The 25,578-nt window shown below is 29.2% G+C and overlaps 1 protein-coding gene and 1 long non-coding RNA gene across 2 annotated transcripts in view; one reads left to right on the forward strand and one right to left on the reverse strand.

Annotated features, from left to right (window-relative positions):
- LOC139426123 (uncharacterized) overlaps nucleotides 1–15,129 on the forward strand; it is a 41,951-nt gene extending 26,822 nt beyond the window's left edge. Inside the window, exon 2 of the long non-coding RNA XR_011637371.1 lies at nucleotides 13,726–15,129. This is a non-coding gene — a long non-coding RNA (uncharacterized lncRNA). The remainder of the gene's footprint in view (nucleotides 1–13,725) is intronic.
- LOC107448159 (uncharacterized) lies at nucleotides 4,730–22,825 on the reverse strand. The gene is made up of 7 exons (XM_016063271.3): nucleotides 22,663–22,825; nucleotides 19,633–20,542; nucleotides 15,504–15,817; nucleotides 12,995–13,330; nucleotides 11,397–11,647; nucleotides 8,550–8,863; nucleotides 4,730–5,456 (listed from the first exon to the last, which is right to left on the reverse strand). The coding sequence occupies exons 2-7, from the start codon at nucleotides 20,523–20,525 to the stop codon at nucleotides 5,258–5,260; spliced, it is 2,307 nt and encodes a 768-aa protein (XP_015918757.1). The 5' UTR covers nucleotides 20,526–20,542; nucleotides 22,663–22,825; the 3' UTR covers nucleotides 4,730–5,257.
- Nucleotides 22,826–25,578: the final 2,753 nt, after the last annotated feature.

The following is a 25,578-nucleotide window of genomic DNA, read 5'->3' on the forward strand; positions in this document are numbered from 1 at the left end:
TATAATTTTGACGATAATATCCTAGATAATTCAGTAGCGCAAGCGTAAAGTCAGAGCAAAAATGAAATGATTTTCTTTGATAAGATTTATTGTAAAGTTAATTATTTTAATCATATAAATCGGAATTCTTGAAACAATCTTTGGTATTTTTTTATCCCCTTAGTAAAGATTATTTTTATTAAAAAATTTTCCTCTCAATCACTGTTCTATCTTTAATACTTTATACTTCAGCTACAAATAAACAATTGATTGTTTAGCACGAAAATAAGTAGACAAGTTTAAAGGCATGCACTTGCCGTTAAGGTTCTGCCTTTTCTTTATCCCTTTTAACAAGTAGTAATAATATTAAAACAACAACTAATAATGTGTGCAAAACAACTAATAACATCAAATCCATCGAAACTCATTCGTGCTTATTGATTGGTTCTTTATTGAAAACGAGTCGAATACCCGTTCTTCGCGCGGGCTGGAAAAAAGGAAAGTAATTAATAAATCAATACGCAACAACACTGCCAAATTTTGCACTAAACTGAAAGGCATATATCAACACAACGAATAAAGCTAAAGTACTTCAAATTGTTTATTATATTTTTTATTCTCCGGTGGCTTTACGTTATTAGATCAAGCAAAACACGTTTCGTAATAGCTTATCCCATCAAAATAAAGATTAAACATATTCAGTATCATTTGAAAATTATCATGCTGCTCGAGGCCTATACCCACTACTCTTCGGTACTTGTCCTTTATAGGGGCCGTAAAAACATTTTTCCACAGTGTATATAATAAAATTGCACAATAATAACCAAGTAAAATAATAAAATATATTGTAACTATAATTGTACATTTGGTACCTATGAAAACTGAACTGTATAAAGTTTGCGATCAAATTACGGTAAAAATTACCAGCACCTAGGGTGTCAGTACCTTATACCATAAAATTCATTTTTACCCCAAAATGTTAAAGAACAAAAAATAATATAATTTTTACCGTAATATTTATTGTTAAATCACTGAATCACTTTATTTAAATAAATATTACTCAAAAATTACGACATAAAATACTACGGTAAAATGAGTTTTATGGAAAAACAGTTTTTAATTATGTTGCAATTAGGATGCCTGTTTTTTTTTACCGTAATTGGTTGCCGAATTTTCTAAAATGTGCTCCCATTACCTTAAGACAAGTAGTGCCGACTACACAATTTAATTCAGCATCATTGGCATCTATAATAGCATAATATGTTTTTACGTTTCTACTCATTGAATTAGTACATCTCCATTGTTTTTTTTTATTAATTAAGAGTTATTAATTAAAGCCCATTTTCAAAATTTATTAAGAGTCATTGTTTTCTAGAATACCGTGACGACTTTTTACACTTATCCTGAACGTATTAGCACAATTTTCCCTCTACTTATTCTTTTTAGTGTATATTTTTTTTGTTTCAATTAGTAACTATTACAAAAATTAATTAAGCATTTTTAGGGTCAATAATAGTTCAGTGAATTTTTACACTTTTCCAAAACGAATTAGTACCATTTCTCCATTAATTTTGCTTTTTTAATACATAGCTTTTTTTCGTTTCAATTAGCATTTATTACCAAAATTAGTTAAGCATCATTGGCGTCAATAACAATCTGGCGATTTTTCACGCTTTTTCTAAATGAATTAGCTTTCCATTAATTTTGCTTTTTAGCACATAGCTCCTGTTTTGCATCAATTAGTAACTACAATACTATCAAAATTAATAAAGTATTATTGGCAACAATTGTTGTACTGCAATTTTTTATGCTTCTCATAAATACTTTTCTATCTATTCTCCATTGGTTTTGCTTCTATATACATAGTTTATTCTTTCGTCATTTAGTGCTTATTATTGAAATTTATCAACCATCATTAAAGTCAACAATAGTAAAGAGATGTTTTTCGTTTCTCATAAGCGAATTAGTATTATTTCTCCATTAATTTTAGTTTTTAGTATAAAACCTTTTTTTTCTTCCAAATGCCATTTATGTTGATTAGTTAGTTTTAGAAAAACACCTTTTAAAGCATAATAATAAACAAAATAAATGCGCGGTTTCAAATAACTTAAGAATATTAATTTGCTGATGCAGTTCGCGCATGCTAAAATTTACACGTTTTTAATTAGATTTATCTGACGTAATTCATAAAAAATAATCAAGCATTGTAAAACGAGCAATACGCACCTTTTCGAATGAAAGCAATAAGCTAGAAAACATCACTGATGTTATCTTTGAAATACTTGGAAGATGAAAAAAAAATTAAACCCCCCCCCCAAAAAAAAAGAAAAAAAGAGCAGAATCATCTGTAGTTTTATTTTTTGCCAATGTCTAGTCCTAAATCAAAAGAAAAACTATCTTTTAAACGTCTCTCCCTAAAAATATAACTGAAATTTTTTAACTCTTTGTAAAATTAAGGTCTAAAATTGCCTCCTTCACCCACCACTTTACAAATTTCAGGACGCTATCAAAAATGGTTTTCGAATTATAAGAGAGGCAAACACACGGGCACGTTGACAAGCTTTTCATTTTACTATTATAGATTCTTAGTACTTCTTTGTAATTAATACTTAATACTTTTGATTTATACCTAAAATAAAAGTTACATCGATATAATGCTGCTGGTATGTTTTTATATTTATTTAATTACAATATTTTAGTGATTTTGCAGTAAAAATTACTGTTAAAATTATGGTATGTAAAATTTTTGTTCCGTAAAACTTTATGGTAACAATAGATTATTCGGTAAAAATCCTTATCACCATGAGTATCAGTTTTTTTTTTACCGTAATTTAAATCGGAACTTTTTTCAATGTGTCTAGCAAGAGAGAAGCATTTTTAAGGAATTTTTATTGATTAGAAAAGGTTTGAAATTTTCCCCCTTAAATAGTTACGTGTGTTCTTTGTAAGAGTTTAATTATGATTTTGTTATTAAAAGTGTATTTACTGCTGATATCAAAATGTTTGAAAGTGGAAATTCGAAACGAAATAGTTAGGAACTTATTTTCTTAAAGTCAGGCAACACATTTAACCAAGAACTATAACTCATAAGCATTTTATTAAAATTTTCAATTCATTTTCAGTCTCTTTAAACGTTTTCTAATCTCAGGATTTTCGATGCATAACGCGTTTTAAGTGAAAATATGTTTTATGCATGGAATGTCACATCTTTGATCTGTAGGAGCGTATCACTAAAGCATCAATCTAGTCTTAAAACAACGAATCAACGAAAGCACGCTGTCATCATAGAAGTTTCTACCAAGGATGTTCCCGTAAATGAAAAAACTCTTAATACCTTTTATCTTTTTCCGATATTAGCATAATTTTTAAAATTAGCATGTCTGGGAAGTTTGCATTGCTAAAATGAAAGCAATCAATGTTTTTTCATAGTAGGAATTGAACTTAAATCAAAGTGAGTATTTTTTTAAAAAAAACTTTTCATTTTAAACGTTACCTTAAAAGAAATAACGCTACTTTCATTTATATTTATTATTATAGCATATTCATTATTACTTAATAATCTTTTGTTTTGAATTATTTTTCTGGTTTCGATTGACGTGCATATTTTTTAGTTCGAAATAAGAATTTCATAGACAAATAAAAATGTCATTGAAAGAAAAATTACTATTAAGAAAAACAGTTGGTTATATGTAGTCGATAATATCGTATAACCTTCATTTTGTGTTAAATTCTGCCATTTTTAAGTATAAAACAAAGGAAAAAGAGAAAAAAATTGAAAAAAAAGAAGAAAAAAAAGAAAAAGAAATGATATTTTTAAGGCTTAAATAGATCTTAAAATAAGGCAAAATTTTCGTTTATTTTAATGCTGCATTAATTGATAGTTTAAAATCATCTTATTTTAAATTTACTTTACAATTTTTATTAATATTAAAAATGTTTTAGATTCTAAAATACAGTTTTGAAAAAATAAACAAGTTTTCTCTTCTTATTTATATCTATTTCTTTTTTAAAATTACTCGATAATTTATAGTTAATTTCTGGTAAAATGCTTCTGTTTCAATTATTTGTCTCAATACTTCACAACATTGAGGTTGACAGAAAAAAAGCTTCGGTTTCTTTTACCTTGCCTATTTTTAGAAGGAATTTATCAGGTAAGAATTAATTTTGAACTTATTGTAGTTATGATAATAATATAAAATACATATATGATAATAATATAAAATACATATATGATAATAATATAAAATACATCACAATCAAAATTGTTTATCCACGGCAATCTCTTCTTTCGTGAGAAACTTTGTTGAGTTTGTCTTTGTCATTGAAAGATTTAATTTCGTTAGATATTAATTTGGCGATATTTTTAAGAACCACTTATTTATAAACAAAACTATCTCTATTTGTTTCACAGTCTTAGAGGAATTTAGCGCTGAAGCTTGATTTACACTTATTCCCATTGCATTTGATAGATAACTTATTCTCACTTGCAACAATGATAAAGGGGAAGCAATTAGGCGAGGATTAGGTAAGCGAGCTGGGCTGGCATGAGGCAATGTTTTTGTACCACTTCAATTATCATTGTTTGGGTACATATAGTATTCAGGGTATACATTGCAATCAGTGTTTTAAATTATTGAAAAAATGATAGTAACTTCACTGTAAAAAATTACACACAAAACACAAAATTTAGAAATATTTCTTTAATGTTAGGAATAGTACAATTTGTTTTATAAATACAAAGCAAAAAAAAAATACTGTAAGCAATCAAAAGAGTTCCATAAACCACTAGCATAATTAAAATTAAAAAAAAAATTTAAGCGGATTTTTAGCTTATAAATTGTAAATATGCATAATTCTTTTAAACTAAACTTAATATTTATTTATTTTCAGGTAAGAAAAAAGTAATGGAAAAGTTCAACTGCAATACATTTTAAATATAAAACAACAATTTACCAAAAATTATGCTCTAAAATAGAATTTATTCAAAAAAGTATATATATGACACACAGTATTAAAAAAATAAAAATAATTTCAAAGAAACACAAATTAAACCGAAATAAGAAAAATATTTGATAAATTCAGGTACTTCTGCATTTACTGTACTAAAATTTTTATAATAGATTACATACTACACATTAAAATTGATACTTTCTTCCAAATCAAATTTGTTTCTATTTGGTTTAGTTTACACCAGATATTGAAAACGACACTATGTATCGGCTCCAACCTATAAATTAACAAGCTAATGAGGAAACAATATTACAATTTCAAAAGAGTGTTAAAGTAGTATAAAGGTGAGTAATTCCCAGATAGTACTAATATGAAAAAGGATTGTAAGAAGTAGAAATCCTATGAGGAATCCAAAACAGAGAGAGATTTTCGAACCTCCACTCGATTCATTCGAGTCTGAGTCTCCTTGAGCTTGACCAGTTTTAGGCTTGAATGGATCCTTTCTTTTTACAATACAAGAACCATTGCTAAAATTAATAAAAGAAGTAAGAAAAGTGTATCAATAAATAATATCGTTAACACAAGTGTCTTGAATTCTTGTGTTGTGATAATAAACTCTTACTATCATTTTATTTATAATCTATCAATCTATGTCATCAATCTATGTAATTTATTTATAATCTATCAATCTATGTCTATCAATCATTTTATTTATAATCTAAATAATCAAATGTCTTAAACTCATACTTACGGTGGTTTGAGTGATTTTAAGTTTTCAGTAAATTTCAATTCATAGAAAACTTTGATAATATCGAGGACACCTTTGGAAAATGGTTAAAATTGAAATCATCGTATTTTTCGAGGGCAACATCTAGACGATTATACTCGGTAAATACGTTGTTTAAAACTAATAAGATGTTGATATTAGAGGAGGGTTTGCAGAAGTAGAGTAGTTAAATGCGTTGTGTCGTGCATTCGGCTTCGTTAAAATTAAATTATAATTAAAGTTTATATGTTGCACAAGATAAATTTTAATGACTGCTAGCATAATATTTTTTTATAAATTAACAGGGCTTGTTGATAATATCGCGGACAACTTTGTAAAATGGTTGAAATTGAAATCATAGTATTTTTCGAGGGCAACATCTAGACGATTATATTTGGTAAATATGCTGTTTAAAACTAATAAGATGTTGATATTTGAGGAGGATTTGCAGAATTATAATAGTTAAATGCAGTTGTGTTGTGCAGTCGGCTTCGTTAAAATTAAATTATAATTAAAGTTTATATGTTGTACAAGAAAAATTTTAATGACTTCTAGTATAATAATTTTTTTTATAAATTAACAGGGTTTGTTGATAACAGCAGATGAGATGAATAAGATGTAATAACACAATCTGTTTAATCAATAATGTTTTATTCTCTCCTAACAGTCCTTCCCTTATAATTAGACACCAAAGGCTCTGCCTCGTGTTTTTCTTTTTCTATTTCTGATTTTTCAGTTGAGCTCTTTTTCAACCTTATTTATTCATATCTTTATGTGTCTTTGACATTTTCGTCAATCTTAGTCATGATCATTGAAGATCTCTTTATACATCGGCTGCCATCTACTCTTTCCCTGCGTACAACCATTGATATCTTTTCGATTTGCAAAGTTTTATTTTTTTCAAATAAAATTTTTGAATTTTGTGGCTAAATTTCTTACGAGAGTTACTAACAATATTTAAATAGTCATAATCAGGAATATGAAAGATATGGATCAAGAATATCAAGAATATGGATATCAAGAATATGGATAAAAGAAAGATAGCTTAAAGTCATCACATGCAAATGGAATTTATAAACAAACTTCTGTATTAAATATGAAGGATCTTTTTAAATTAATAAGGTATTTTATTTTTTCTACTTTAACGTACAGAGATTTATGTAAAGGCAATTTATTTATTCTACTAATTAATATTTTTGATTATTTTTTACTTCTATTGAACCTAGTTACCAAATTTCTAATTTAGGTGCATGCCACTATAATAGGTAACAGTTATGATAGGTAGCAGATATTACTTAAAAAAAATTATTCTGGAAATGTAATAAAAAAATTATTCACTAAATGTGCACTGAAGAAAAAAAATATTTTAATACCTTTTTACAAGTTTAAATAAATATTTAAAAAATTTTCAACAACTAAACGTAAAACACTAGAAAAAGCTGCTTCTAACAGCTGCTTAGAGTATTTAGTACATGTACAAAATTTGATAGAGAATTTTTGATTTCTTGAAAGTAATTTTGAAAAAAAGAAAACCCTTTTTATTGTACTTTTATCTAGCGGGTTGAATTAACTAATATCATTAAAATTCCGTTGAAAATACTTTCACATTAGGAGACAGTGGATGCTCAAAATAAAAAACAAAAAAAGTATTCTCAAAAAATCCAATATTTTGTTTTCGAGGAAATAAAAAAAATCCCACGCTACAAATTATGCAATGAACCGTTTCTAAGATCCATTATTTGCTAATAATTTAGAAGAATTTGAAGTTGTAAAGATCTATATTGGTCAATTTAGTTCAGCGGTTGCAAACTTTGAGATGTAGTGTTCAGTAAAACGATTGAGAATAGTCACTCATTATCTGTTCAAGCGATTTAAATCGTTACCTTAATCCACATGAATTATTTTAATTTTATGTTAATTATATATTTTTGATAAGAGTTACTGACATTAAAATAGACTTAGATTAATCTGTTTCATCGTAGTTTATTGACTTGGCAACAAAGTAGCAATGCTCTCCAATTTAGCTATCAGATTAGCAAATTATGATAAACAATCTGTTTTTGATAAAAAAAGTGCCTTATATATCCCCCTGTTTTCTTGAAATTATCTGTTAATGCCTATCTTATAAACAAATGCATAATGATGCTATTGCATATAGAAGGAATATTTTCCAAATGGCACGAGACAATGGAAATGACCCAGTCACAAGATAAGTTGTAACTTTGACATATGTAACCCTATTCTTGTTTATGGTATTTTTGATACTAAGTATTAAGTAATTAGTTGCAATTGTTGACAACTAATTGCACGAACTTGTATAATTTTTATTTCAAAACAATTTGCTGATTCAAAGATAGTTTTGTTCTCAACTGATGGATTTAAGCTAGTTTTTAAATATTAAAAAAAAATTTTTTTTTTGAATATTAAATTAAAAATATTAAATTATACAAGGGATGATATAGAAATGCATGGGTAGTTACATTTTTCTTAGAAAATCAGAAGCATTTATTCTTTATTCAATTTGAAGAACCATTATTCTTAAAAACTCTCAAAATTAGTCACAAATTTCAACAATAAATGGAACTACAAAATGAGTTCAAAATTATGAGTATCATGTTCAAAATAACTTCCATTTAAATGATGGTCAAAGGACTTAGTACGAAGTCAATATTTAAGTTTGAATAGTGCGAATGCAGAAAAAAACTACCCAATTTTATTGTCTTCCAGACATCTGTTGACGAATTTCGTAACTAATTCTTAAAATTGGGGATAATAAAACCTAGTTTATTAGGCAGAATACATGAAGTCGTAGTTCTATCTGTTTTACTGCATTTTTGTATGAAGTTATACTTACTAGCATTGCGCATCTTCATCAGCAACGCCACATTTCGTGCCATCGGGGAAAGCAAGAAGTAAATCCCCCATTACTTTTAAATCTCGAGTTGCAGTCTTGCAAACATCATGCTTTATACAACACACCAGACATTCATCTTTTCCAGTGCATAAGCAAGGCTTTAGACTATCTGTGGCGCACGGAATGCTTCCACATTCTAATCCCTTGCAATGATGTGATTTTGACTGAGAACTATTCGCAACACAAATGCACTCTGATGAGTTACCAAGACACATTTCTTCACTGCAATGATGTGCTCTATCCACACATTTTGTCTGTAAGGTAAAAGAAGGTGGTAAGGATCTGTATTGATATACATAATAACATAATATATATATNTATATATATTTATGGATTCAATTTCCTGTAAACACTGTTGTGTTATTTCTTGAAAAACTAAAAAGTAAAAATTTTTGTTTAATTTTATTCACTGCTACATCATGCAAATGCAGTTATCATTTAAATCAAGTTATTTATCTCGACCAAAGTTGCTCTATTCGAACATTTGGAACATAATTAATAAAACTAGTAAGCAAATTGTTCTTTGTTTTCTGTTGTGTATGAGTTATTATTTTTTTAACAGATCTTAAATTCTTTCTTATCACTGATTTCAAATATGCTATCTGTTTCTCTTTCCTCTCTTTTTAAATGACATTTTTAGATTTTCTGTCGTTTTGTTATAAAGGTAATATATAACAGGGGGTCATATAAATAATGTTGCAAAACTCTAGGGGAGTTAGGGCACATCGCCAGGATAAAAATTAAATAGGAACCAATGCCCGGAAATATCATACGCCACCAGGGGTGCTTTCCTTATTTATGAGCTGTTTCTTCGTGGGCTTTTGACTGTATTTCCGGTAATGCCTTCCTATGAAATTTTAATCGTGATAGGTCCTAACTTCCCCCGAAGTTTGTCACAACAATTAAGAGATCCTTCATTATATGTAAAGTTTTTAAACTTGAGCATAACAATAGTAGACTAAAAATGCATTAAAAAAACGCAACTTTGCAAAAAACGAAAACCGATTGCAGATTTGAAATCCCCGCCCCAAAATCAGACAAGATCAAGTATTTGTTTAAACGCAACAAAAAATTTGCTCCCCAGTTTAATCTAACTTATTTATTTATTTAGATCAAATTTCCTTCACATTCACTAAGTATAAAATCTCAATAAAACATCCTAATTTTAGACTTTTTAAACTGAACTTCAAAAGAAATGAAGTTAAGCTGTAGGCTAAGCGCAAGTTGGAATAGGATTAGTAAACATTTAAAAATATGCTTACTAAAATGTTCAATTACACCGATGGATAAAATTAAGAGATGGAAGACATTTTCCCAAATATCTCAAAAAGTACTGAATATAAATTAATGAAATTTGGTATGGATATATAGTTCATTCACCAGAGTTGGCACTTGACTCCACCTCCTCGGACGCAGAGTTCACTTCAGAGCGGCAGTAAAAAGAGAAACATCTCCGCTTTTGAAATTGAGCCAACCCTTAATGCGCGCCAAACACATAAGGGAATTTTTTCCAGTTACTTACTTCGCTTTATCATCTGCTATTATACTTTTCGTTTCTCTAGATAGTTAAATATATTTTAAATTAAAAAACTATTGTTTTCCCAGCAAAATGTCTCAAAAAGGACAAACTATTCACTCAAAAGAGTAACCATAAATAGAGCGAAATATCATCAAATTTATGAAATATTTAATGTTAAAAAAATGCAGATGAAGTTTGCGAAATAAATATTTTTGCCATACAATAGTCAAATAGCAACCTTGTTCAGGCTTGCTCACAATCTTCTCCCGAAAATAACGAAATAGTATCGTCGCATACCACGTGATTAAGGTCGAGCCAAGTGCCAACTCCTGGTGAACGAGCTATAGCTTATTACATGGCAATAAAGTATGCAAAACAAAAATGAAAGCGCCATTCACTGGCAAGACCTATTGCCAATAAATCCAAAGTCTGAACTTAAGGATAAAATATGACAATAAAAGTGAGTCTTGTACAGTGTGTGTTGCCTCTAGTATGGTGCATGGTCACCCCTGACAGACAGACAGCATGCACAACGAGTATGCATGCTGTTAAGAAGGGAGTTAAGGAGGACTTGCGGAAGACCCTCCCATTCTTCCACCAGAGCAATTTTTAACTCCAGAATGGTTCTGGGGGGAGGTTGGCGCATCGCAATAGCTCTCCCAAGAGCAGCCCAAGCATGTTCAATAGGATTCAGGTCAGGGGATTTGGCTGGCTAATCCATTCGTTGAATTTCCTCACTCTCCAGATACTTATGAACCATGAGAGCCCTATGTGGTCGCTCATTGTGGTCCATAAAAATGAACTCAGGGCCAACAGCGCCCCTAAAAAGATGCACATAGGGGTCTAGTATCTCCTGCCTGTACCTCTGGGCATTCACGGAGCCATTGTCAAACACATGGAGCTCTGTGCGGGTATCTTGCATGTGAGAATGAATTTGCAAAAAAGCTTTCCATCTCTTAATTTTGTTCACCAGTGTAGTTTTTTTAAAGACTAATAAAAGGATTTTTGCCTTTTAATTGTAATATAATCTGCATTAAAGGGAATTAATAAAGATTTAAATAGGTAAAGATAAGAAATATACAGATAAGATGTAAGTTATAATAATGTATGCTATAAATAATAAATTATCCATAAATTAAAAAAAATGCTATTGCAGTTTATATAATTAAAATACAATCTTGATATAAGTAATATTAAAAGAATATATGAAGGTTTAAAACGGCAAAGATACGATTTAGATAAGTTAGAATGCTAGTTATAAATGTTACCCCATAATATGCAAATTTGCAATCATTACAACAAGCATCCTTTGTGGCGCATTCTGCTTCAGGGCGTAGCATACATTGCGTACTATTAGTATTATTAGAATGTTTTCCAATTTTGCTTTGAAATATAGGAGTGGGTGGCTCGCAGCATTTATCTATTTCTTCACAAAATCGTTTTGGTCCACAATCGCACTCTTCACCGTCTTCTCGGATTGCATTTCCACATGTAGAGTACTCAAACTTCTCGAAACATTCTAAAAATTTATGTTTAAGCTTAATTATGAAAATTATAAACATCAATAAACAAACAAAAAGTTTGGAATTTAAAGACATATAAATGCTTGATCCATTTCAAACTATTTCTTTTTGAATGATGAACTGCAAAATTTGAACGAAATGGATCGAATAGTTCTTGAAATATAATTTTAAAAATATCATTTTTTTGAATTTTATAAGTCCGAAATTATTCAATCGATATTTCTCAATTTTTGCATTTTGTCATTTAAAATTACATAGTTTAAAATGGTGTAGAAGTTTATGTATCTTGCAATTCAAAATTTTTTGACCCATGTTAAATAAAATAATAAAAAGTAAAAAAATTATTAAAATCATTTTTAACTTAGAATTATGTTTGGATAAACAAATTTTATATGTATAAAAAATGTTCTATTCGCTTTAAAACAACTCTTGTGAAAAACTATTGGAACAACTCATTTCACAGATTGCATTGCGGCTTCCCTCTCTTTTATTATGATGATCAAAAATCCAAATACGTTGAAAGACGGATTTTATTATTCAGACAAAGTATGTTTTCGTGTTTGTTTCTGTAACTTTATTAATATTTAACAATTATTAATCACGATATTTGAGATCACCCGTTTGAGCCTTTAATATTGGTAAGTAGTTTTTGTAACTTTTTGTAGTCATTTAAGGTGGTATCGTTTTGTTTTGTCCATTACACTTAATGTCATTTAGATAGTTTCGCTTTATCTCAGTAAGATAGTTTGTTTTTATTTTTATCTTTTGTAAAGGGTGATCAAATGAGCTTTTTTTTAACAACAGAACAGCTATGTTTTTTTTTGCTGATTGCGACAAAAATCGTAATTTTTGTTCTGTACTGTTTGGCAAATCATCAGGGAGAGACACGTCGTTGCAAATGGAATTAAACCCACTCTGGGAGAAGTCTCCCCTGCTCATTCATAGAACATTAGAAAAAGACCACTATGGAGTTACCAGTTAAATATTCCTAGGAAACAGCAGTCTTTTTCAACATGTCTTTTGAGTGGCCGCAACAAATCCCTTACCTTTCAACATGATAAGTGTTTCTTTTCTTTATGTTATTGATGCATAGCAGACCAGGTCTCCCCAACCACATTCCTAAATACTTAAATTTTATTGTTCTCGAGATTTTATGGGATTCTATATAATTTTTGAACTTTTTAGATATTTTGCACCGGGGCATTGCATCGAAAAGAATTCTTTCTCCCTAAGAAACTAAATAAAAATACATTACATTCATATCAAATTAATGTATCACACGTTGTAAAAAGTTTTATTTGACGAAATTTTTTTTAAAGGAAAGTAGAAATAAATGAACTCACTTTGGTCTGATAATTTCTTCTCCATTTCTCGTACATTGCAAGCTGAAAAGATGCCATATGAAAATGTAGGTTCAATACTTGAAGAGAGATAATAATTTTCGATTAACACCATTGGATTTGGAGGATAACCCGTTTGGCATATCTTATCACTATCAGTGGCTCCGAAAGCTCGAGTGATGGTTGTAACATATTGAGCTAAGTACAGTGCCATGGGCTCTGGTTTATTTAACGTTCCATGACTCACAATGATGGTATTTTTTATCTTGCTACAGGGTTCTCCATTTTCATGCGAACTTACAAAAAACTTTTTCGTATTTTCTTGTACCATATCCAAACCTACAAATACGAAACATGTTAACAACATTAATACGAAAATTTTGTTGACTCATACAATCAGTAATAATTATATGTTTCTGTTCCAAATTGAATTACTTGTTTAAAATGTTAGAAAGTATAATGTTTAAATCAACTAACACAACAAATCAACTAATTGGGATTATTTTCAATACAGATAATTAAAAAAAACATAGACTTTTGATCAACATCTGCTAATTCCATCTGTTGAACAGAAAGAGATTTAAATACCAACTGCATCCCGTTAAAATAAACATTAATTATAATTTTATTTGTTATCGTTTCTTGCAATTTTTTGAACTGCACGATTGACTGAAAATGTTTTTCTTTAATTTTGCTGGTTTTTCATTAAAAAAAATTTTGTTATCTTGTTTCAGAAGCGAATTCGGCTGCAATATGATCATTTCTCCACTCACTGATTCAAGTATTGGTAAAAACGAGTCATTCATGGAATTTCTTTCGGTTAATCGTCGACGTAATATTACGAATGATAAGGAATTGAAGTTACGAAATATATTGTGTTAAATTGCACTTGCCAATATACATTGATAGAATGACTCAACTAAGTCAAAATGGTCACAATTGAAAGAAAACATATGTAATGCTGTTACACCATTATTTGCAAAAAGAAAAAGAGCTCAAGCAAGGATAGGTTTGACGTTGAATATGCTACAGATACGAACATTAAAGACATTGCTTATACGAAAATGATTCAAAGGAACACAAGATTTAAGGCTAAGGAATGTAGGTAATGCAAAAGGGAGGAAAAGAGACTACACGAGGGCTAGAAAAAAGTTTTTTAGGAGAAAAATTATAAAGTTTGTTCTTGAGTTCTTGAATAGAATGAAAGCAGAGTACGACTATATCGCAGCTGAGCTGTTGAAATGTCATGGACCAGTACTTATAAAGTTAATCTATAATCTTATTTCTGACATCTGGAATGCTGAAATACTTCTTTCAGATTGAAACACAAGCGTTATTTGCCCAATATACATAAAAGACAATACAATGTCTTGATCTAATCATAGAGTTATCAGAGGTAACGTATACCTTTATGACTTTAATTAATTTTTTTGCAGATGGTGACCAAATAATCATGAAAATTAAAGTGGAAAAACTGAATGTTATCATGTGATTTTTCGGCAAATAATAATGTACCGACAACCATGAAAAACTGCGACTTTATATTTAGATGTTTATGCATTGTTAGATTACTGCATATATTTGAAGGAAGAAAAAGACTTATTCGTTGATACATTATATGTACCAAAAGCCATGATATATCTTCTAACCATTTAAATACATCTTTAGTAACGAAATATATATTTTATTACAGTTTATTCACAAAGGTTGAAGTGATGAAAACTCGCCCCTTGACTGTACATAAAATATCACTTCTTTTCAAGTATCGGGGGCATCAAAATCTCTGAGTAATTGTTGGGTACCTGCAACTGGGGAAGAAGTGAAACGATTGTGTCTTGCCGTGTGATTTAAATGAGATTTAATTGGATAGCTGTAATTGAGGTCACAGTTGCTTGTCGAACTTAGCTTTTGAATTGACAAATGTGGTGATTCACATACGATGACGTCACTTGCAGGTATCCAATTCTGTTTTCAGATTAGTTACGACGTGGAATAGCGGATACATTTTATAAAAGTTGCAAGATCATGTTCAGCTCAAAACTTGACAAAAAAATGAAACAATCATTGTACGGAACGAATGTGTATATGTGTGATGGAAAGATTCTAAGTATAATAAATAAATAAAAATTGTATCTAAAGTTGTCCCCTTTATCAACATTAAAAAACCCCATTTAGTTTACTTTTCGGATATGACGAGTTAACCCTCATGTCTTTGTTTACTTATGTTTATTTTTTTTTCTATCTGTATTACTGTTATTTATATAGCCAATCTATTAATATATAGCCAGCAATTTATTATAAAATGTAATATACACAATTAATCTATAATCAGTAATGTAAAATAGGACAAAAGCAATCAACGAATCATTAAGTTTAGTATCGCAGCAAAGCGCTGTATACGTTAGGCCTAAAAGTATTGCAGCTTAGCTGCGTTTTAAAAATGTGTCGTTATTTTTAATATTAATAATTTTCTTTAAATATTTCTCCTTGGTGCTATTGTTAATATACGTACCTACGATAAGACAAGCAGGTTGTAAACTTGAGTGGAAGTAGGTATACTTTTCAATGAAATCATTTAAGGACATTTCCTCAGTTTCTTCTACAAGTTCTTTACTCGGTAAAATAATGGTGTCTATGTGAAAATTCATTTTGAAAGTCTTTGTTTTATTTCTAAAAGATATCTTTCTATAGAGAATATTCAGCATTTCTGTTTGGAGAAATATATCTTTAACTACATCGGTGGTGCTTTTCTCAAAAAACTCCATCAATGTTCGACTAACTACAATTTTAAGACCACAAGAAAGGTCATTAGGCCTGAATCTAGAACTGAAAGAAGATGATTTTAATGTAACAAAAAACTAATATACTGAAAACAAAAAAAAAAACTAAACTTTTGGTACCATAGCTTCCAAATTGTAGCCAGTCCTGAAATTTAATAATCTAAATTGATAAAAAAAATTTCGATTTTTCGGCAGTAAGTTTCTAGATCTGATTTAATAATTGAAATTGTCATCTCCACTAATTAATTAAAATAAACATGCTCATTAAATTAAATAAAGTTTTACGAAAAAACGCATTCAACTAAAATATTTAACATTAAAGTATGTAACAATAGGTAATCATATGAACTTAAGACAAATATTCTCTTTTATTGTGACTATCCATTTTAATAATGTAGTGACTTTGATTCGAAGTACAGTACACAAAAATAAATAAATAAATAAATAAATAAAATAAATAAGTAAATAAATAAATAAATAAATAAATAAATAAATAAATAAATAAATAAATAAATAAATAAATAAATGAATAAATGAATAAATGAATAAATGAATAAATAAATAAATACATAAACGCTATTAATCTAATGGTCTAATGGTCTTTTGATCTAATGGTCATATTTCCACGTACTAGGACTCAATATCTATGGTTCGAGTGTCTGACCATAAATATGCAAATTATTTTGTTACGAAATCAAACACAAAAGTATTTTCTCGGAATAAGCATACCTTTTTCTTCATCTGATTTAGATTTTTTTATATCAAAATAGTGGGGATAATTACCATTTGAAAAATATGGTCCCGATAGTTTAGGAAACGATATTTTTGACTCATTATCACTTAGACGCATAATTTTTATTAAACATATTTTTGTTACTTCTTTTCACTTGATTTATTATTTTGATAAATTTTGATATATTTCCCTATTTATATTAATTTAGGTCAAAATACGTGAAAAACACCACATTTAGCGTTTTAATAATTTATGGTTATGAAATACACCATGAAACACTGGTGTCTTTTTCTGCGTTAAGGGTAAAATTTTCCAAACACGGCTCACTTTCAAACATTAAGTTTTCAAATATGCACTTATTTAGATTAGAGAGAAACAGCTATTCATAATTGAAATTTCTATAATTTAAAAAAATCAATTACTGATGAAGTTTTGAATACGAATGAGAAAAAATCACTTTATTATTTTTTTTTTGGATTTTATATTTTTCAGTACAAATTAAATTCCGATAATCTGAGAGATTTTTTCAGAAACTATTACTGTACTTTATAACTAAAATACTAAAATACTTTTTGAGTATTTGGCTACTTCTCTCGAAACTAATGAAGTGAATTGCAAACAAAATTTTCAAAGTTACAAAGCGTGTTTATCCAAAGATAATTCAAAGAAAAAATTATTTTAAGCAACAATTTTTTTTTATAATTTAATTTATTGATAGTCGAAAATTTTTGAGTTGAAAGACATACAAATTCTAGCACCATTTTAATGTATATAATCTTAAATAATAACATTTAAATTTTGAACGGGATCGGTCTAATATATTGAGAAATGTTTTTTTACAAATAGGACTACTTAGAGAAGAAGAAAGGCGTAAAGTTTGAAATTAACTTTAAGGGTTTCAAAATTTTCCTCAATCATTGGATAATATTTCCCAGATTGCGGCTACCCCCACATTTTGATTGTCAAAAATCTAAATCCGTCAAAAAAAGGTATGCTTATTTAGAAAAAATATGCTTTTGTGTTTAGTTTTGTTACTTAAGATACCTTCTGCACTAATTGCACGGGGAAATAGAATCATTTCATTAAAAGTAGTGAATAGTTTTCGTTTCTTATGAACTCTATACATAGGCGTTATAAAAATTGGATATCGAAACAAACTAATAAACAAAAATATGGAAGCATAACTCGTATTACTATTTCTGCATTATATTATCCCGTAAAAATTCATCCTTAAGGGAAAAAAGTCTGAAATATCGCCAAAAGTTTAATTCATGAATGCAAGTTTAGTTGCAAGTTAGCAGTAGAATAAAATAAAAATGCAACAATAAACTAGTAGTTAGAAATTAATGGTAGCCTAACAACAATTTACTTGAAGACAATGGTTCACAAATATAGAAAGCACTTTCAATAAGTTAGATTTTTTATTCTTCTCTTTTCTGCATTGCGCCGATTAATGTGACTATATTCCTCCCCCCCCCCCGATTCTCCGTTTCTCTTTTGCTTTGCCTTCTTCCCCTTAATAGCTAAAATAAACTCTTCCGATTTGTTTTACTCTCACTTTGTACTTTCAAACTTGTTAAGGGAAACCTATGCTTACTGCTCTATTTAGTTATATTTCATGTTTACAGATCATCAGGTACAACTTGGTGAAAGCAATCTGACTTTAAAAAAAAAAAGCTATTGAATGAAAACACAAATACATTTTTAGTGATGTGCTTATAGTGAAAAAGTATCCATTAGATTGCATAGAATCACTTACATGTGCTTTGTGCGCACTTTTTTATGCTTATTTATTTTCTTTAGAATTTTTAAAACCACTTAAACATTGCATATTTAATAAAAACGAGCATTTTTGTGTGTATTGGGTTGATAAATTTTTGATGTCCAGCTTCTCAAGTTTTATTAAACTGATTAACGCACCTAATTATAAGGAAATTCTTCTTCGCAAAGACTTTGACAAAATTATATTAGCATTCACAGAAGAATAAAGAAAAATATTTTGGAATTTCTTCAATAGTGATTTAAACATTTAAAAATTAACGCTAGATCTAAAGAGTTAGATCATAAGCACATAAAATACATTTAATAAGTCAGTCACTTCAAAATACAGTCAATTCGCTATAACTCGAAGTACGATAACTCGAATATTACTATAACTCGATTTTTTTATGAGGTCCCGACCCTTTTATCTTCAATTTCATGTTAATTATTCTCGATTACTCGAATTTTACTCCCTTTAACTCGATTTTTTTTGGATCTTTTAAAGCAAGAAAAAGACCTAGGAGTTGATATTTTGCCCCTTCCTTTGCAACACACACACAAATGTCTTTCGCACTCTTCATGGAGAAGCTAAAGCTATCCCTCTTGAAGTATATGAACAGTGGTTAAATGAAACGTTACCAAATTTACTTCAAGCATACAGTGAAAATGATGTTTTCAATATTGATGAAATGGGTTTATTTTTTAAATGTCTTCCAAATAAGGCAATGATGTTTAAGGATGAAAACTGCTCAGGGGGTAAAATGTGCAAGGAACGTTTGACTATCCTAGTTGGAGGAAATGAGTCTGGGACAGAGAAATTGCCCTTACTTGTTATCGGAAAATACCGAAATCCCCGATGTTTCAAGAATGTACAAAACGTATCCTTTGGATTACAAGTCTAACAAAAAGTTTTGGATGACATTTTATTTGAAGACTATGTAAGAAAACTGGATCGGAAATTCTTCGCTAAAAAAAGAAAAGTGATACCCTTAATGGATAAATGCACAGCGCATAGTGATCTACCTAATTTGAAAGCCGTAAACTTGCAGTTCCTCCCGCCAAACACAACAGCAAAGTTGCAGCCGATGGACCAGGGTATCTTAAAGTTCTTCAAACAGTCGTATCGTAAATGGCTTGTCAGAAAAATGATCTTAAATATTGTAAGCATTTAGAAGATTTGTAATTAATAAGCATTAATTAAATAATTCGACAATATTTTGAAAGTCCAAAACCGAAACTAACCGTAAGTCGAACTTCCGATATGTCGAAGTTTTTCGTCAGTCCTATCAGATTCGAGTTATCGCGAATTCACTGTATATGCTTATATACCGTTATCGTATCAAAACGAAAGTAATTCCAAATTTTACCTTTTAACAGAAAAATCACCAATTCCTGGTAGCACATCTGGATGATCATATCCATATTCTACGCCACCATCTGGTCTTAATATCTCTTCATGTAACAAAGCGTCTTCTTCGTGCTCTAACGTGGAAATCTTTGTTTGTGGTATTTCTCTTTTCTTAAAAAATGCCTTTCTATTGCCAAATGTAGCTTTATTTGACAGATTAGCAAGAGTAATTGCCTGCCATTTTATTTTACCGTCAATGGTTTCAGTTTCAGCTTGAGACAACATATCAGTAGCTGGAAATAAATCTCTGGTTATGTCTGAAACATTTCTTGACATATCACGTCTTTGCCAATCAATATCATATAAAATTCCTAAAAACCAAGGTTCGAATCGTTCAGATTGTAAGCAATCAATCTCCTTGCCACTACGGTCAATTCGACATCCCGGCGGTACAGCATCTTTAAACCGGTACGCAATGGTTACGCCATTTTTCTCATGCAGCGAATCGATACAGCATATGTGATCAGTCATTATATAACCTTGAAATCCTCCCGAAACTAAAAAATAACCTAATACAAATGAATTGTTAACATCTTTCACTTGACCATGGTATAAGGTATAGTCGTCAATGTCAGCTTGGTGGGAGAATTCCTTTCTACCACTAGATACAATTTTAATTCTTGTTTCATAATAAAGTGGAAAATAAACTTGTAATTGTACTGTATACCTTTTACGGCATGCCAAGAAGCTCAAAGTTGTGACATGTTTGAAAGCTTCAGATCTTGTGAAATCATCTTCTATGTGTTTAATAGTAGTGGCTTCATATGAAAGAAGATGCTGTTCAGTATCACTAAGAACACTGTTGACTAGACAAAGAGTGAAGTATATCACAAATATTATCTTGTCTAACATTTTATTTCATTTTAAACCTGTAAAGAGTTCATCACAAAGAAAGCATAAGAAAAACAACTAGTTACAAAATTGTTTTAAAAGTTTATATTTGCACTAAGAACATTCTACACTTAAACTTCGTTCAAGTAAGACATCGATGATAATAATGATTATGCTAGCCCAGGAAAATTTATATGTACCTAATGCTAACCAAACAATATTAAGGGAATTCCGTAGCAAGCAATCTAAGACATTTGACTTTGTTTATTTAGTGTTGAAAGGATATTAATCTAGATAAGCAGTTTGTATTACTGTTTGGTGACTAGAATAATGAAAATTAAAGAGCTATTTAGAGTTCAGACTATTTTCGTTGGCACAACCTTGGATGCTTCTGAGCTTGAAGCGTATTATATTCTTTCGAAACGGTAAATAACAATTGTTTTTAAGAATAGAATTATTTAGTAACCAAATTATTATGGAATCCTTAAATTTCCTGCAAGGGTTTTATGACAAAGGAGTCTATTATAGCAATTAAACTGTAATGGTAGTAGTATGTTATAATCCTTACAAATTTTCTAATCGCGAGCAAAATATTTTTGATTCGCTTAAACAGTCATCGAAATAGGCAGGATACAGGCTAAATATAAAATTGCACGGAGATAATAATTGTGGTAAATTTACCTAACTGTAAGGTAAGAACATTTCTGTTATATAAAAAAAGAAACAACTCTGTTTAATTAAAACAAAATATACAGAATTTAAACAATTCATTTGGTAATTTTTCCGCTCACATGGTAACAGTTTACAGGAAATTCTGGTTTTCAAAATTATACCTCTTATTACCCCTCACTGAAAATGAATAATAAATCTAACAGAATAAATGGCTCTTATGCTATGCTCTTAAGTATCATAATCCAAAATTTATCACATATTATCAAACTCTATTTTTTGCTTATTTTACCAAAATATTTACCGAATCACTTCGTTAAAAATTACTTAGTTTTTTGATGTTATCACAGAGGCAGAAACGCTGTAAATTTTACTATATTCTGTTAGCTTTGACCATACATTTTTTCTCAGTGTAACAGTTCTAACTTTCTCTTGACGAAGTATATATATATATATATATATATATATGGCATATTTTGATAGTATAGATATATGCCTGCATCGATATGTTTAAATAGTATACTGAGTTCAGAGGGGGGCAGAAATTTTTCCGTTTTGTCAATTCATATTTTATTTTCTAATACTTAATAATTTTTGATTTTTTATAGATTTGTGTTGACATAATTTTTAAAGGTTCTTAGAAGTTATAAATAAAATATTATAGGTACAACGTCAACCTTTCTTTCCTTTTTCTCAATTTTAAAAGAAGTTACCATTGAGAATAAATGAAATGTGTTGAATTAAATAACCACGAAAATCATTAGAGTGTAAAATTTAGCCGAAATAAATCCAATAAATTTAATGAACTAGTAAATTAAGCTTAAATACTTGTATTCTATTTAATAATACTTTATACATACTTGAGAGGATTAAGTCATCGAAAATGTCAACTTTCATCTATTAAAAGGTACCTCATGAGAGAATCAAGTTAACATGTCTTATATACTACTGAATTGGTATTTAATATTTGTAGTGGTAGTTACGCCACAGACTAATAACTTCATAAATACATCTTATTTTAGTATCGTGAGCAGTGAGAACATCTTGAACAGTAGAAGAATTCTGTTAACTTTATAAATAAAATCCATATTCAAAATAACTCTTTTGTGTAATTTTATTTTTTCTCTCGTTTATTTTCATTGATTTTCAATCACGACATTGCTCAGATAGTGTTAATAACTATCTTTGGAAGTTTTATTATTTAAATTAACTAAACTTATTAACTATAATTAAATTACTATCGTTTCTTAAGATATTTATGTTAATATTTTACGTCTGACGCCGTAGAATCGCAAAACAAATAAAATTTTAAAAAAAGTTATGCATATTACATAACATAGTACAACAAAATATATCATAATATAGAAGCATCTAACATAATGTAATAGGATATAACATAATATAACAGCATATAAAATAAAAACAATTAAACTTCAATTATATTTCTTGCTATACTTGAAATCATTTTCCTGTATGCAAAATTACTCACCAGAGATCTCGAAAATAGCTTTCATCTTACAGTACTGATTCACACCTTAAAGGTACTATAATTATGGTGAGTTCTTTTGAAGCAATAAAGGTTAATAGAATTGTTAGAAAAATTGAAAATATCGACACAAAAAATAAGGATAACCACACTTTGTTTTGCATTTTACTCTAAATGATAATGCTTTTATTTTTTTAAAAACTGTGATTATTTTCCTTTCTTTAAAGCTATTTTTTCAAGAAAACTGCCTATGTCAACCTCTCAAAAGCATTTTTTAAAATTTTTAAAAACATTAAGTTCATACGTAATCTCAAAAGAAGAGAATGGTGCTTTTTCTTCTTTTGAGATTACGTATGCCTATGTCAACCTCAAGAGCACTGCCTATGTCAACCTCTCAAAAAAAATTTTTAAAAATTTTAAAAACATTAAGTTCATACGTATTCTTAAAAGAAGAGAATGGTGCTTTTTTTTAAACTACAGAAATTTTTTAATTTTTTATAATACTGTATTATTTTAAAAGCTTAACTTTTTTTCCGCTTATATTTGGAATCACACTTAGATGGAACATTTTTGAAAATACTGCGTCATTTGTTTTGCAAATTCTACTTCATACCAGCTTCAGCTCTGTGCTTCAGTGAGCATTTAATTTTATCTTCCACTCCGTCATAGTTAAAACGTCTTTGCTTCTCTAAATAGACAGCACTGATGACAATGTTAAACATGATATACAATGGAAGAACATAGCTGGGGGTTGATAAGACATGGATGTATAAAAAGATATGAAACTTTAGTTTTGGATTTCCTTTATACATTATTGAATTTTGAAAATGATAGTGGATTTATTAAAATCTATCATGCACGCGTATGCCCCTTACTTTTAAATTCACAGTTGCTTGTTTTTGTTACATTATAATATTACTGTGTTGTTAGTATATTTGTTATTATATCACGCTCACAATTTATGAGTACATTGATTAAGCCAAATTTTTTTTTTTTAGCGAGAATGGAATTTTCTTAAAAATAAATTATAGATACTATCTATATTTATGCACATCACATCATGCTTATCCACTTTATGCATGAGAGATAGGAGAATTGGTTAAGTTTAATACTTACTTCTGCATTTAGGAATATAGAAATTAAATTGTTTTTAGTCACAATACTCGGTTTTTTCATGGCAAAAAGACGCATTTCCACGACGCACGATACGAGGCACCCAATTTTTAATTTTTGTTAACTGCTTTGTGATAGTTAGTAAAATAATATTTGGCACAAAAGCATACTTCTTCCTAAATAGCATGTAATTTCTTTGGTAAATTCAGCGTTTTTATTTTCTTGAGTAAATGAAATGTTATTTTAAAAAAAAGAAACAGAATGTAATTAGAAATAAAGTTCACTTCATTTCCTGTCCTACAATGTAAAAATTCCGGATCAAATTATGGAAAAAAAGTACCAGCACTTAAGGCACTGACACTTTTTACCATAAAATCTACTTTTACTGGAACAAAAAATCTGAAACGGACCACGTTACGGAAAAAATAATAATAAGTGCCGTAATAATTACTGAATCACTCTAATTAAATAAATATTACCGTGAAAACTACGGTATAACATTTTACGGTGAAATGGATTTTATAGTAAATGCATCTAGAGTGCTGGTTCTTTATACCATAATCTGATTTGGAATTTTTTACAGTGAATAACTTAAATCAATGAATTCCTAACACGCATTTAAATTACTCACTCTTTTCTCATTAGGCATATTGGCGAGCTTTTGGCGAGTTGCTAAGAGAGAGAGATACTTTATTTAGTCCTCAAGGACCATTTCTTGGTAAGCTCCTGGAACCTTCTTCCACTTCAAAAACACTCAAAGAATGCCAATGAGATTTCCGAAATTCACAAACTTACCTTCTTCCACTAAGTTCTTCAAATGCTGTTCTATCTGCGAGATAAAGTGTAAATACTCTTTTTAAGGGTGTGGGAGATCAATAGTTTGTTGACATAAATTTTTTACTAAAAAAAAACTGCAATATTTAGTTGTTGATCCTTGTCGAAAGGAAAATATAGTTCAATGAAACCACCAGCCAGAAATCCCCATGAATAAGTAAGGTAATTTTTATTTAAGGTAATTGTCTTATTGAGGTTTGATGGTCTCATTGATAGTTTATCACTTGCTTTTTATGCTGTTCCTTACTGTTAATTGTCTAAAAATAAATATAGATAATCATGTTTCTTTAATTAATTTTATTTTTAGGTCTCTGTTGTAATATCCTTCATATTATAGGGTTTTTACAAAACACTCACCCTTTCATGTTTAGTTTCATTGAATAATAATTTTCATTGTGCCACTTATTTTCATCTAATATTTTATTTAATAATTTTAATTATTTTTATATACAGAGTATTTCTTTTACAAAATAACTGGTTATAAGAATTTAATCTATACATAATAATAAACGCGGCTGTGTGTGTGTGTGTGTGTCTGTAATCACAATATATCTCCCCAGAAGCCTCGCCCAGGCACAAAACTCGGCACATAATTGTGTTTTGACATAATGAAGAAGTATTTTTTTTCTTTTTCAAAAATTTGGATTAGTTTTTTAGTTATCAGTAATTTTGCAAGAAAATCTATGCTTTTTCGTCTTTAAAGAGCCATATTCAAAAAACTATTCGCGATCGCAACGCTCGAGTACGCCGTCTAGCGGGAGCCTGTAAATATCGGACATTAATTTATCACGTTTTCATTTAGTTCCATCAAAGTCATTGACTGAATCAGACGCCATTTTTTAGCAGCAAATAGGAAACAAAATTTCCCTAAGGAAAAGGCCGAAGAACTTGAAAAAAATCTCCAGAATATTAGTAAATCTTTCAGGAACAGAACACGCCAAACATTTGAAGAAAAATTCCTCAATAATTTTT

The sequence above is a fragment of the Parasteatoda tepidariorum genome, chromosome 8 (genome assembly GCF_043381705.1).
Source record: "Parasteatoda tepidariorum isolate YZ-2023 chromosome 8, CAS_Ptep_4.0, whole genome shotgun sequence".
NCBI lineage: Eukaryota > Metazoa > Arthropoda > Arachnida > Araneae > Theridiidae > Parasteatoda > Parasteatoda tepidariorum.